This window comes from Calidris pugnax, unplaced genomic scaffold (assembly GCF_001431845.1).
Source record: "Calidris pugnax isolate Ruff unplaced genomic scaffold, ASM143184v1 scaffold51, whole genome shotgun sequence".
Classification (NCBI taxonomy): Eukaryota; Metazoa; Chordata; class Aves; order Charadriiformes; family Scolopacidae; genus Calidris; species Calidris pugnax.
This window is the reverse complement of record NW_015090797.1, coordinates 6,320,828-6,335,498: the sequence shown is the minus strand read 5'-3', so window position 1 is coordinate 6,335,498 and position 14,671 is coordinate 6,320,828. Positions and strand designations below refer to the sequence as shown.

General features: G+C 35.1%; 1 protein-coding gene across 4 annotated transcripts in view; it reads right to left on the bottom strand.

Annotated features, from left to right (window-relative positions):
• SNTG1 (syntrophin, gamma 1) overlaps nucleotides 1-14,671 on the bottom strand; it is a 228,932-nt gene that overhangs the window by 119,667 nt on the left and 94,594 nt on the right. The window contains exons 4-7 of one of the 4 annotated variants that reach the window (XM_014937005.1): nucleotides 10,905-10,962; nucleotides 8,356-8,399; nucleotides 8,207-8,248; nucleotides 2,087-2,222 (exon numbers count right to left, since the gene is read on the bottom strand). In XM_014937005.1, coding sequence (XP_014792491.1) covers nucleotides 2,087-2,222; nucleotides 8,207-8,217 — 147 coding nt within the window. In that variant the 5' untranslated portion in view covers nucleotides 8,218-8,248; nucleotides 8,356-8,399; nucleotides 10,905-10,962. Of the gene's footprint in view, nucleotides 1-2,076; nucleotides 2,223-8,206; nucleotides 8,281-8,355; nucleotides 8,400-10,904; nucleotides 10,963-14,671 lie in introns of those variants that run through there. The other 3 variants (XM_014937004.1, XM_014937006.1, XM_014937008.1) reach the window with 3 other exon arrangements.

The following is a 14,671-nucleotide window of genomic DNA, read 5'->3' as shown; positions in this document are numbered from 1 at the left end:
TTGTAAAAAACCAAGTCTCAAATTTAGTAAAATGCTTAAATTCATACTTTTAGACAAACACATATGTATTTTGCTGGACTGAGATCCAACATAGTTACCCTGTGATATGAAATTTTCACAAATACTATTGCCTTAACATTTTTAGGATCATTTTCATCAGCATCTAAATTTTAAGGGTCTTGGCAAAACTGAGTTTGGAGGTACTCACACTGAATATTAATTAACTGGAGGACATTTGCAGATATTTTGGAAGGAAAAGAGATTAACATATAATTCCAAAGAAGTAAAAAAGCTAATTTGTATTTCAGCATAATGATGAAAATGTGCTGAATTACAGGTTTATTGACTTTATAGCATAAGGTCTTCATGACTTTCACAGTTAAGCACAAATCTGATATATTCATCCAAAATGATCAGGCTACTTATCCCATTGCAATCCTTATTTTACCTTTTCTTATTTTCCTAATTAGGCAATAGCCCCACAGAAATCCATTCTTGCCAGCAGTTAATTACCATTGGAGACTATAAAATCTTATTAAAAACATAATTTACAGACTTTTATATGAAGTGGATGTGTTTTCTGAAGCAAAAATTGCAACATCAACAATGAAAGAAAAACAAAATACTTTGTAAAATTCTGTTACATTGCTGCTAGGTGAGTATGTCAGCATATCACAAATGAATCCACAAACTACAGGCCTCACTTTTAGAAAAAGTCTAGGCCCCTCAAACCTTAATAATTCTGATTTTCCCATTTTCTCTGTGCTGTCAGTCTCCACAAAAATTCAGAAAATAAGCAAAACAGTACTGATGTTATGTAACTCAAAGCTCTCTAAGGAGCATTTATACAGAAAGATTATTCAAAAAAGGAGATTCCCATTGAGACAACACTTTCCTGTTGAGATTTTGGTTTTGACACCTTCAAGGATATTAAAAGCTGTAATTGTGGCAGTAAAAGTAAAAACGTAAATGCCTCGGTATTTTCAAATTCCAAAGCTCCCAGTGTTTTAATGATATAAAAAAATAATACTTTGTCTCAGATTTGTTGTTATTGTTGCACAGGTGACTCATTTTGCTCTAAAATCTCACTTTTTGATTGATGGAAAGATGATTTATGCAGTCTTTCAGGGTGAAAGATGTTTAAACAAAATATTTCATCTGTTAGCATTCATTACAGTAAATGCTAGCTCTCACCAACACTTCTCTCTGCAATCAGTAATTCAGAAATAATATATTATGACCTGAACTGCACAGGGGATTTTGAATGTGTCTTGTATTAGATTTATCATGTAGATATGACTGAACAAAAGATGTCAAAAACCCTTCAGACAACTGAGATATGGGAAAGAGTTTGTGAAACACGTCTTTCTATCCATTTAATATGTAAATATATTATACTCAGAATAGCATAGGAAGGGAAGGCATTTCAATATTTCGGAGAATCTAGAATTATCCTCAGTACTTTATACTGCACACTAACATGTTAAAACATGGGAATTTTTTTTGATGTAGAATAGAATATTCCCTTGAACTTTCCTTTTAATGGGTGAGCACAATTAGAACCTTTGAAATATTCTGAATCAGTACAGGCTTGACAAGGGCATGTGAAGTGGAATAGAGCTACGTACATTTGCTAGACCTCATTTAAAGATACATGTCATTATCCTGGTAACGCCGCTTCAGCCAGAGCGCTGTTTCCCATTTCACTCAGAGAAGTACTAACAGAAGAGGGATGTAACAACTCCTGCAGGTCCCTGCACTAAAATCTAAAGAACGGGTAATATTTAATGAAGAGTTTCTTCTCTTTATAACCACACCTGCACCAAACTTTTTCTTGTGCAAACTGTTTTACTGGCCACGTAACCACACCTGCACCAAACTTTTTCTTGTGATCTTGTGAACCTCTTACTACTGCAAACTGTTTTACTGGCCACATTGCAAAACAGCTAAGGGGAAACAGGCAGTACCAAATTGAACTTGCAGAAAGACACCAGTTCTATGAGGGCAATGCTAAGAAAAAAGTATACATCTAGAAAGTGGCCCAGTGCTGACAAACAGATACCAAAACACCAGTACCATACTGTACCATACTAGTGGTTGAGAAGTATGGGGTGGGCCATCTGGAAACCTCCATGTATCTGGCTGGAACAGTCCAACACTGGATACTATTGAAAAATATATAGAGTCCATTCTCCTTTCCTCTTCCTCCTCCACCGAACAAACTGTCAAAAGACAAAGACCCATTGTAGAAAAAAAAAAAAAAAAGACCTAAAAATATGTACAGGTGTTTGATAACCCCTGGATAAAACGTTTCTTCCTGGAACTCATCTGATTTTACTACAGCCAGAACAGTGACAATTCTGAAGAGTTAAATCTGGTATTGCAACTGCTGGAAAAATGTCAGAAGACTCCATGTGTGTGCTCATTTGAACTTCTTTGAGCACACCTCTTTTTTATGACTCCTTCTGGCTAGCTAAATCAGTACACATGCTCTATTTTGTCCAGTGTGTTCTCTTGGGTCCATGTCAAGCCATAAGAAATATACAGGTTGCCTTTTAGAGGTGAACATTTGCTTTCAGTCTATACCACATAAAGAAAAACACTGTTGCTGCCACTAGGACAGTATTTTCTAGTCCAAATGGGTAAATTATTTTTTTTTAATAGTGACCAGGGAAGATAATGTAAATGCCTATAGAAGGTTTTCGTTTTCTTACTGGAAACTGGAGTCCTTTGTATGTTTAATTCCTCTGCCTTTTGGAGGCTTTGGATGCTCTCTGTGTTATTCTTGTCTAATCTCACCAGATTGTTATGGAATAGTTAGTCCGAGGAAACCAACAAGCTCAAACACCTAGCCAAAGCGAACTATGCTTTTTCAAATATAAACCATACAGAAACAGATTAAAAACAATTGGGACTCTGGTGCTCTACCAGAGAGCCAGCCACATTTCCTTATTTTTTAATTATTGTATAGTATTACATCTCTGAACAACAAAGAAAAAATGGACCCTGTACCAAAGTCAAACTGAGGAATAAATCCAGCACTGGAAGATGCTGTGCGGAATGAAATCTTTCAAAAAGTCTTCTGCAGGGTAAAACACACACACGTACAGAGAAACATGGGAATATTTCTATTTGCTTCCTAAGGCAAGAAAGAAACCTGAGTAAAATATCAATGTAAACAAGGTCACAAGCACAGCATGTCTGATGGCACACGCTTTAAATCCACTGCTCAATTGTGTCTCATCTTTGCAGCTCGGGCTTTCAGCATTAATAGAGCTGCATGACACCAATGGCAGCTATTTGAAGGATGTTTTTACCATAACTGATGATTCAATCTTTCAGTCTATCCCACTAAACTGTAATGGATTTTTGCTTTGAGGACCACCATATGTATGTAATAAGGAAATAACAATATTAATCATATAGACTTGGTATTCATCATGCCAGCATATTCTACTCCCTTCTATTAAAACTCAGCAGTACTGATGAGTAGTTTTAAAAGACAAAATCTTAATAAAATTACTAACATATCTACAGGTGTCTTGAGAAAAATGAATACATAAATTGGAAAGACAACACACTGATGTTTTTTAAAAGCCTAACATCATAGTACTTGAATAAATTCAAGCCTTCACTGAGTTTGGCACAAAAATTAATTATTTAAACACTAAAAAACCATGGCAAAAAACAGATTAGAAAAGCAGCTGAATACATGTTAAGAATACTGCACCAGGATACATCCTTATCCAAGGAATTTCCACCACATGGGGAAAAAGGAATAAACTATTTACACCTGCTAGATTCTTTTCCACTTGATGGACACTCATTTCAAATCAATGCTGAAATATTTGACAGATTATTATTAGCTCCAAATTTCATTAACAATATGGACATTGTAAATACATTGTAACAGCTGTTTTCATTAATTGCACCAAGGTAGCTAAGGTGACATTAGCACTTTTTTTATTACCCAAATCTCAAATAGAAAACAGCAGCTGTATGGAAAAAGCAGTAACTTGGCCTCTTCTTATGAAGAAAATATTGCACTTCCAAAAAGTTTACTTTTCACTTTTAAATTCAAAAGTTACAAAGTGCAGGTTGATTATAGTCTTCTCTTAGAAGCGCTGACTATGCAGCTTCAATATTTAAAGTCACCATTCAGTCTAGAGGGGAAACACAGGACAGGATCTCTGCCATGAAATAGGAGAAGGTGGTAATCTGTATTTGTAGGTTGCTGTTATCACCATCACCAAACACCACAGTATTAATGTAGATCTCCTTTTCTGTAACGGATTCTGAAGTACGTATCATTCAGTGAGCTAAACCTGATAATATTGTAGGTCTCTGTTTCACAGTTAAGGAAACAAAGACAACATAAAAACATAATTTACCAAAAGACACATCTTGCAAAGTCAAGATGGAGTGAGATTTCAGATCATTTGCTTTTCAGCCCTGTCTTATCTTACAAATACAATATGCTCGTTCTTCTGCTTAAAAACATGTATGACAAATATTACCGAAAATATTCATAAGGGGTTTTAAAAGCAAGTTTGAATGGAACTGTAGTTTTAAAATAAAAAAATCAGAGTAAGAGTTTCATCGGCTGCACATGATTGTAGTTAAGTGACTACAATCCCTATATTTCATATATACATATGAATATATATCCCTATATTTCATATCATACAATCCCCATGTTTTATATAACATACGTGACTCATGGAGAGCTAGCACAGTTACAGACTACATGGTACTACATATTGTAGCTAGCATTACACATAATCCACCAAAGTCTAAATGCCTGTGCTGTCTTGATACCTATCTATCTTTACATGAGCTTTTCCTGTTGCTTTCCAAGGAGTGCTCAAATGCCATGTTAACTGGCACGTACAAAGTATTGTTTTTCATTAAAAACATTCCCTGAATTTTCTACAAATAAACTAAATAAAAAATCATTTAATATCCATATTGATTTAATTCTATTTTTATTTCCTAAGAGAAAAACAGATGCTAAGATATGTAACTATAATTGTTGATACCACCTGAGAGGCTTTATGCACAATGTTAAGAACAGAGGCATAATCTTAAACATATCAGCATTCATTTGACTGAAATTCTTCCTTCTCCATGGGCCCCAGATGCTTTGGTGCACTATAAACCTGGAAAGAGTAAGAGCAGTGGATCCGATACAAGATTTTTGGTAGTATGAAACTACCAAAAGAGTTGACTTGTATTCTCCTACTCCAAGCTACTCAGCAGTAGGTTCAGGGGAAATAGCTCATACCAAGGTCTCTCACTCTATCCCAAAATTTTATCCATTGTTAGTGGTGTAGCTGCTAGCCCCAGAAATACCAAAAATGTCCACATGTGCTGCAAGATCAGCATTATGTTGGTGATTGCCTATCTTTGTTCTTTGTTTGGACAATAAATGTAGTTAAGGGCTACAGATACATTAGTTTCCAGACTTATGAACAATCACATCCATTGTGAGCCTCTAAAAGGCTAGGGGTTCAGATTGACAAATTATACACTGTTGGACCACAGTAATTAGACAGAAGTCTGCACTTGTAGGTCTGTCTATGCATAATCTTAATTTCAGTTGTTAAAAAGTCTTGTTGTAAACTGTAAAGGAGAGTCTACTGGAAAAGGAAAAATTAATAAGGGAAGGGAGTCTTTACAACCTAAGACAAACAACAAGCTGGCACTCAGCCTTTGATAGAAACTCACAATTCAGGCTTCAGTATATTTCTTGGGTAACCGGACCTTTGCATCACTGAATACTGTATCACCAGATCTAATAACTAATTGAAGATGATAAAGACAACAAAGGGGTGCCCACAAGTGTTAAACCAACTAAGTTAACTATATATTGGCAAAAGATTCTCCCTACTATGAAAGGTGGCACTAACGATTAAACTAATTTTGAAATTCAAATAATTTTATATGCATAGTACAGTTATCAGTAAAGCACGGTGAAATACCAGGGCCAACTAATCATCGGTGTAATACAACAGGCTGCAGTGATTACACCACAGGTCTTTGCATTGCAGAGCTATGAAGATATGGCATACACTTAAAATATTTCTGCAAGCAGCAAGAAGTTTTGGATCTAGAAAAAGAATGAATACTCATAGGGTGCACGCTGCAGACAGGAGTCTTAATTTTCCATGGGGATTTCCAGCTTTACACACTGAAAAAAAATCCACCTGGTTTACGATGAATATTTTCTAAGACATTAGGACAACCCAAAACACTAGTATATTCTCACATGACACCTGCTAAGTCTTGATTAGTTACAGAAAAAATCGAAAAGAGACAAAGCTCACTGTTCATGTACCTTGCATAGTCATTTGAAAAGTACCTAGATCCAATAAGGATTGAAAATTAAGTTTCCACTACCTTTCAACTCCCTGCTGCCAGCAACTATGCTCCACACACTTCCTATTTTCTCTGTTACCTTGAGATTAGAGCTACAGATCCTGTATTTGATAGAGATCCTGCAAGAGAGAAGTGCTTAAACGACTCAAACTGCAAAGGGCAAGCCACAGGAGAAATCCCACCTATAACTCCTGCTGTTGGTGTACTTGCCCTTTACTTAGGCCTATGCCTAAACCCACAGACTGCTGCACAATGCATAACCATATCTATCATTACTATAGAAGGCTTTACAACAAATTTACTCCACAAATATACAACATATGATAGTGAATGTTTCTGTAATAGACTATCTGAGTCAATTCATTTTGGTTTTTATATTTATTTTATGTCCTATAGTTATAACTCCTCTGCATATTTTAATTTAAATATTACTCAATATTTACTATTAATTCTTAAGAATTATTCTTAGAATAAAGATTTAATTTAAAATTTATCTGCTTCTTAAACTTTTAAAACAATTGTGCATGCATAAATACACATTCAAAATCAGTGTTCTTAGTAGTTTTCAATACGCCTTTGAGTGTGCAAGTCTACGTTTCAACTAATATCTTTATATCATGTCTTGAAATTCCAAAAGCCGATTTAAATCCCATTGAGAGATTTACCACATTAATGCATATTAAACTTTACAACTGAAGTAAGCTCATAAAAGATTAAAATCAGATCACTGTTACACAGCCAAAGCTTAAAAGTACTATTAACTTGTGTATACAGAAAGTGGTATGACGAAGGCTCTGATGAATGAAGCGTGATTTGCAGCACAAATTTTTAACATGAAACCAGTGCACAAAAGCACTCTGAGGAATAGGGCAGTGATCTACTCTTTCAGCCTGTACTAACTTGTTCATCAGAATTTCATCTTTATTAACTCTTTCTTTCTATACCTGAATGGCATACATTCAACGATCTGTCCTGTCAGAGAATGTTGCTTGAAATATAGAGCATGTTTGAATTGGCAAAGTGGGTTTTAGAAAAGCAAACTTTCAAATATAACATTACCATATTGTTTTAAAAATACAGGTACAAATTCTATGGAGCTACACAGGATTTAAAGATAATTTCTTTTATAAGCTTCTCATTTCTGGCACTCTTTTCTGAAATATAGGGTTTCCTACTTCTGAAAGTACTTGAGTCAAAAAGTCAAATATAACAAAAGTACATGATACTTTTAGCAAAGCCAATTTACCAAGGGAACCAGCCTACTACAGAACTCCCAAATATACATGGCTTCTCTAGAAGGAATCTCCTCAATACACCGTTATTTTCAACCTGTACTGATAACAATTTAACTGAAGTAGGAGAGCATCCTCACAAGTAACAGCCAGAGAACAAAAATGCAGATAAATAGATTTGTTTCAATTTTTAAATAGGATTAAAACCAACCAAACAACGAATCTCCAACATAGTGCAAATTACAGCTTTTGAAATTGAAATGACCTCACACAACCAGAAAGGTGTAGCACTGGTGCAATTTGATAGCTATAAGCCAGAAGAAGAAATAGTGGAATACACACAGCTAAAATTTGCATAATAAAATAATCACCTTTAATATAGAAAAGCCTATCTGAGAAGAGCAATTACAACAAATCTATGAAGAAGCAATTGCACTAAGATTGCAATCTTAGTCGCTTGCCGTGCTAGAAGGTACAGTCATATTTATTTAGGGATAACAATAATAAAACTGATACCAGCATATTGCTATCAGTGTACACTATCATCTCAAGAACTACAAAATACAAAAAGTAGATTAAAAAACCAAAAAGCTCACCACTTCTTCATGCCTGCATTTTCTCACATTAATTCCATTAATCTGTCATTAAAAAGATAAAGAGAAGACTTACTCTACATTTCATAAGCATAGATTTCATTTCACTTTTCTAGAAAAATATAAACAAAAGAACTTGCAATTTTACTCACCTGTAGAATTGCATCTCCTATAAAGAGCAAACCTGAAAGTTCCGCTGAAAACAGAAAGCATATTTTTCACTCATTCTGTACAAAACATCCTACATTTCATGTATGTGTACATATATTCCTATTTAATTTAATGTTTTTACATAATATTTTAAAAAAATTAAACAAAAACTTCATAAAAAACCCAACATAAAAGTCCCAAATAAATTATTTGGACTTTTTTTGTTGTTTTTTAAATCCCCAAATACTGGCATTTCAGTGTTACAATGAAAGAGTCTACCCAGCCCAAGTACAAGACTGTGAAACATGTTGTATCAGTCACTAGAACCTTTCAGACCATTATGGTGAGGTATGGCATACTTTTCTGAACAGAAAATGGCTGCAGGACTAGGTCCTACATGCCTGTGAGAGATCATTTCTTACACACTCTGAGGAAAAAGCAACATGGAGACTCCAGAGCTACTTAAGAATGCCAAGTATAACACGTAAGCTTTTACCAAAGGTACTTCAGGTCCTGCAACTTTGATAAACTCAGAGGAGTATTCCTGCTGGATAACACTTAATATGCTGAAGAGCTAGACAATCAGGATATTGTACAAAATAACCAGCCAAACTGAATTTGATTTTTAAAAATAAGCTATACCCTATAAATCACAAGGAAATTTACAAAATTTAATTCTGCAGTTGGTATTCTTAAATATTGTGCTGTTTTACAGAGCTATCTAATGCAATTATACTTCATAAATCCACAAGAAATACAACACAGATGAATTGTCTATAAAGAAATAAATATCCCCTAACATGAAAACTGAGGAATGTTAACAGATTATTTATCAAAAGTACTTGAAACATCACAGAAGAGACTGTCTAGAAAAGACTAGAATGCACCTTGAACCAAAAACTTTACTTATTTACATGAGTTCTAAAATTGCAATCAATATTGACATAGGTTATTATGCTCGAGTATGTGTTTGAAGGACTGGTCTTATTAGCCAGATGTAACAAACGACGCTTAAATTATTGGAGGATAGACATTCTAATTTAAGAATTGCATCAAATGTCACATTTGTGTTTTGAGGTCCAAAGAAAGAGATGGAATCAACTGGGAGGAGAGGAGCAGCAAGCCTGCAGAGCTTTGAGGTACAAGTTCTGGGTCAAACAGAATTTTTTGTGTCAAAGATCCCTAGTACAGACACACGGCATGACATTTTCTACACCCCAAGACAATAGTCTCCTTCGCAAGAGATGTCCCTCAAAAATAGCTCTCTAAAAATCAGCACTGTTTTTACTGAAAGTAGTAACGGACATTATATCTCAGCTAGGTACTGAGGTTAGAAACAATGCATCAGCTACTGCAGCAAAAAAATAATGGCAAAAATAAAAGAAAACAGTGTGCACTTTTGTGCGCTCAATTTAACTCAAGTTTATCCTTCTTATTTTTCCTGCAGTGCTTAATAGCATTTTAATAGCTAATGTAGGTAATATATGCCACATTATTATGTATTGCATATTTTTATGTATACTGAAAAGAACAGAGTCACAAGTTTAACTTCTTAAGGTTAACCTTATTGCCTTCCCTAGGGGTTCATTCCATGCTACTCTACAGCTTCCCTACATAGAACTCTCACATCTGCCTTTCAGGGTTGGCTTTCAGTTCTCAATATGCTGATTCCCCTCTACCTCTCTTTATCTGTGTGGGTGAATATAAGATTTTTTTATGCTGGCATATTTTAATTGTGCAGAAGTAGCATCCTAGAATTACTGCATTACAGATGGAGGAAAATATTTCCAAGTTCACCCTTCTGACCTTACACAAATTTACTCAAATATACACAAACATACAGAGATATTAAATACACCATATTCATACTGATTCACAACTTTCATCTATCATCGTTATACACATCATGAGCCGCTTAACCATTATCCATCTTCCCAGTATCATTCCAATAATTTCAAAATATTGCCAGTTAAAAACAATACAGGGATTCGGTACCAGCTCTGCTTCTATTAAAAATAAGTATGGTTAAGACCTTATGCAGTACCAGTTTTGCTATGTATGAGCAGCTGTAAAGGCTTACGCAGCACAGCATCTAATATTGAAATAAGGTATTATCAAGGTTCTGCCATTACCCAGTCCTGTCTGAGTACTACCCTACTAACCAATATAAAAAGACATGCATTCTCTTCTTGTGTTACCGTGCTTTAATGGCCACACATTTGATCTGCTACAGATTCCTGGCAACAACCATTTGGAAATAAATGCCATAAAACCATTAACTTGTTTATTTAAAAAAAAAAAACAAACATTCTCTAAATACCTTTCTATTTCTCTCCTTAAAATAATGCTTTATAAGAACTTTTTAAAAAAATTATGTTGAATACTGTTTACAAAATCTGTATTCCTTCAGAGAAGAGTTTGGAGGAAGAGAGAGAGAGAGAGAAATGGTAAACCAATAGCATTTGTTTAACACTTCCTAAAGAATCTCAAGACATAATCCACCTTGCTTTAAGGAGCATGTCAAAACACAGTGTACTAATCTGACACCCACCTCTTTGTTCTTTGGAAATCTTAGAAACGACCACTGGAATATTATGTTCTGCTCCACCCTGAAAACAGAATAAATGGCAATCTCATCAGTAACTGGATATATAGTTTTGCTTAAAATTACATTTTACCCTTTCTCTAACTTCAGTTTTCAGAGAGACTCTCTTTTATTTATTTTTTTTTGGTAAATATTTGATTGGGATTAATTCCTTATTGACTCTCATAAAGAAGTTCTCAATTGACATCCTCAGCTCAGGAAGTGAATTGAATGCCTTAAAATTACATTTTACCCTTTCTCTAACTGCAGTTTTCAGAGAGACTGAGGAAATAACTCTGGGTTTGCATTTCCTCTCTTTTATTTTTTTTTTTTAATAAATATTTGATTTGGATTAATTCCTTATTGCCTCTCATACAGAAGTTCTCAATTGACATCATCAGCTCAGGAAGTGAATTGAATGTTGTTCGAATCTCTACAAGACTTGAAGAGAAAGGACATCAGTTTCTGTGAATTCTGTAGAGCTTAGTGTATGAAATGGTGTCCTGCAAAAGCAAAATGGCCATCGAACCACAATGGCAGCCACACTGTGATCACTTAGTTTTCATGCTGGCAAGAAACAGGTAAACAAAAGCCCAAGAAAAGCAAGTTTGGACTTTTCATCTCAAAAGTACCCTTTATTTGTTTCCGTCTCTGTCATACAAGCACAAAGAGTGAGCAAAGCAGTGGGACAAGTAACAAGAAACATAAAAAGAAACCTTAAGAAATGGAACAGTAGGTGTTCATTAAATAGGGGGAAATAAAGGAAAGCTGGATGGTAGTTCAACAGTGAGAAAGCAATTCAGCGCTGTTGCTTCATTCAATTTATCCTGTTGGGACTGGAAACATTCATGGTGCTTAAGAATAAAGTATTAAAAAGAAACCTTAAATAAAAAGGAAACTCAAAGGAAGAGAAAGGCAAATATACGCAGAGACACAAATATTTTTTCCTCAGTAAAGAACATCAAAGTGTAAGCCTGAATGTAAACTGTACAAATTCAGATCATCAGAAACGACAGTTTGCTACACTGTAATTTTCCCTAGGAATTCTGGTTAAGAGTTTGCTTACTCCTCTTCAGCAGCCAGATTTTTCTTTGGAAACAATGACTTTATTTGGTCCAGGCATTCAGCGTTGGGGTGTGGAAAGGACTGACATGGGTATTTCGGTATCCTAAGGAATAGTACATATCCCTTCTTCATGCAATAACCAATTGCTGGAAACTGAACAGACTCCTGCACTCAACACCTATTTCTGTCATGGAATAAAGATAAATTTCCTGTGAAATCACAGAATTTTAAATAGGATTAAAGTTCCTTCTGCTAGTGGCTATCAGTGTAAATCATCCCAAAACCACTGAGTTAAGAGGGATCTCAGTAATATCAGAATAATTACATACCAAGTTCTATTTGCATTGAAAGAGATGAATGTAGGCAAGCACAGAACGTATTGATATTTGTAGCTGAGTACTCACTACACAAACATCATGAGGCTTCCTTCCTTTCTGTCAGACTAAATAAATTGTAGTGTTATAACTTGTTGAATATTTTTCAATGGTTTTCACCAGAGCAACAATAGTAAAAGTTGGCTTCACTCAAGATAATCAGTTTACGCTCACTAAATTTATAAGTTTTAACCTACACCCTCCAAATTTTTCCTTAGCCACATGCACATTTAATTTCTTCCAAATTTGTCAAACAAACAGAAAAATAATTGTGTCGGTTCCCTTCGTAAGTCTCTAATGTTACACAGAGATTGCACTATCCAGGACATTTGATGCTCAGCAAATGAGTGTAGGGTTTAATGGTCAGCAGAGCCAACATAGGTCCTTTCTTCCCAGTAAAATGGTGTCCCTCCTTATACTCAGCTGTTCAGTGAAGAGGGAAATTGCTGTTATTACTAAGCCAGCCTGCAATGCACACAACATAATTATTCCTCTCTCACTCACTATATCTACCTAAATCAATTTACACTGCAGTTTTGAAGAAGCATTCAGTAATATCCTACTTCAGAAAATGATCTCCCCTCACTGCATCCCAGCCTGTCCAGTATGTAGGATTTCTTTCAAATTAGTCACAGGAGGTGTTGACTGCTATTCTAGGTAACAAAAATTCAAAAGATAAAGATAAAATAGTTGACCACCTGTCTATACCCAGTCATCATTAGCAATTTGCAGCAAGCTAAAAAAGCTGTATAGATTCTGCATCTTCTTGTGAATACTATTTCAGATTGAGACTGTAACTTCACATCATGCATCCTCCATACTTGTAGAAGCAAAAGTGTATGCATGTCTAAATTCTGGTTATATAGGCTTAGAAGATACCCTATTGAAGAAACCTCTAGGAACAGAGGCCACTTTTCCATTGTTTCATTTTTTTCCTCCCTTTAGTACGGACATGTAGTTATAACCTCAGATCAGAGGAGGGAACAAAAATATGTCAAGTAATGGTACTGGAGTCTAAACTGCTCAGACCTCTACCAGATTCTAACACCAATCTTTGTAATGTCAATTTTCTTTGTCATTTTTCCTTAAGCAGGCAAGAATAAGCCTGGAATAAAGGTAGCTGACCACCTGCAGAGGTGGTCCTGCTAGAAGAGGCACAGCAAGCTCTATTCACTGGTAGCTGTTTGAAGCTCACTGTCCTGAATGTTGGCCACTACTGGTGGGAGGTCACCCACACCTCCTTTCAAAATGTCACATGATACAGTTTTTTTCTTATCCCAGTTTTTATATATGAAGGTTGGGTTTTTTTCTGAAGTTTTAGTCATATGAAAAATAGGACAACTGAAACTAGCAACTTTAATTGACAAATTCTGTTTTTGTGTTTGGTTCCAAGTATAATATGAAAATTACTATTTTGTTTTTCTAACAGAGAGAACCTATAAAAAGATTACACCAATTGTTGGACTTTAGCATCCTCAGAGTTAGACAATATCAGGGACATTTTTATTTCATACTAAAAGGCAACATTCCACTAACAAAAATGGGCCTGCTTGTTTTAGCTTTAAGGTCTAGTGGCACAATATGTTTCATGTCTATGAGGATAAACTATCTTCCCATGAAAATGACTGACTTTATAGGTTTTGGCTATTGGAAACTGTCCATGTGAAGCTCTGAACTGTGTTCACGGACTGTCTTAGATAATACTAGTTGGTGTAAGCTAAAACTGTGCCAGGAATTATGCCAGCAATTAAATAATACGGACAATAACACATCAATGTTAATTGGCACTTTTAAACTTTCCTTTTCTGTAGAACAGCATAGCTGAAACCGAAATGCCACTCCCAAAATGCATCCAACACCAGCTTCTGCAAGTACACAAGCCTTTAAAGATGAAAAGATATTTTTTTTAACTAAAAGCTAGATGATTCATCTATTAATTAAAGGCTTCTAGCCTTTTTTTGTTTGTTTGTTTTGATTTGAAACACAGAGAAAATGTCTTAATAAAAAAAAAAATCACAGAATGAATGAAGAGGAAGAGAATCATCTAAGTATGTGCATAAATGTGAGCAGGAGAGGTGCACATGCTTGCTTTAGAGATTTTGTGATCAAGTCAAACTTTGGAAAGTCAAATTGAATCTCAGCAGATGTGTGATGCTGTTCATAATTTAAAAAGAATAATCAAAACACAGGCAGGAAAATGGCACTGTAGAGCCCTAGTAGCTGGCTGTAACTGCAAACCTTAATTTATTTAATCAGCTATCAATTTTATTGCCTAAATCCGCAAGAACACTACAC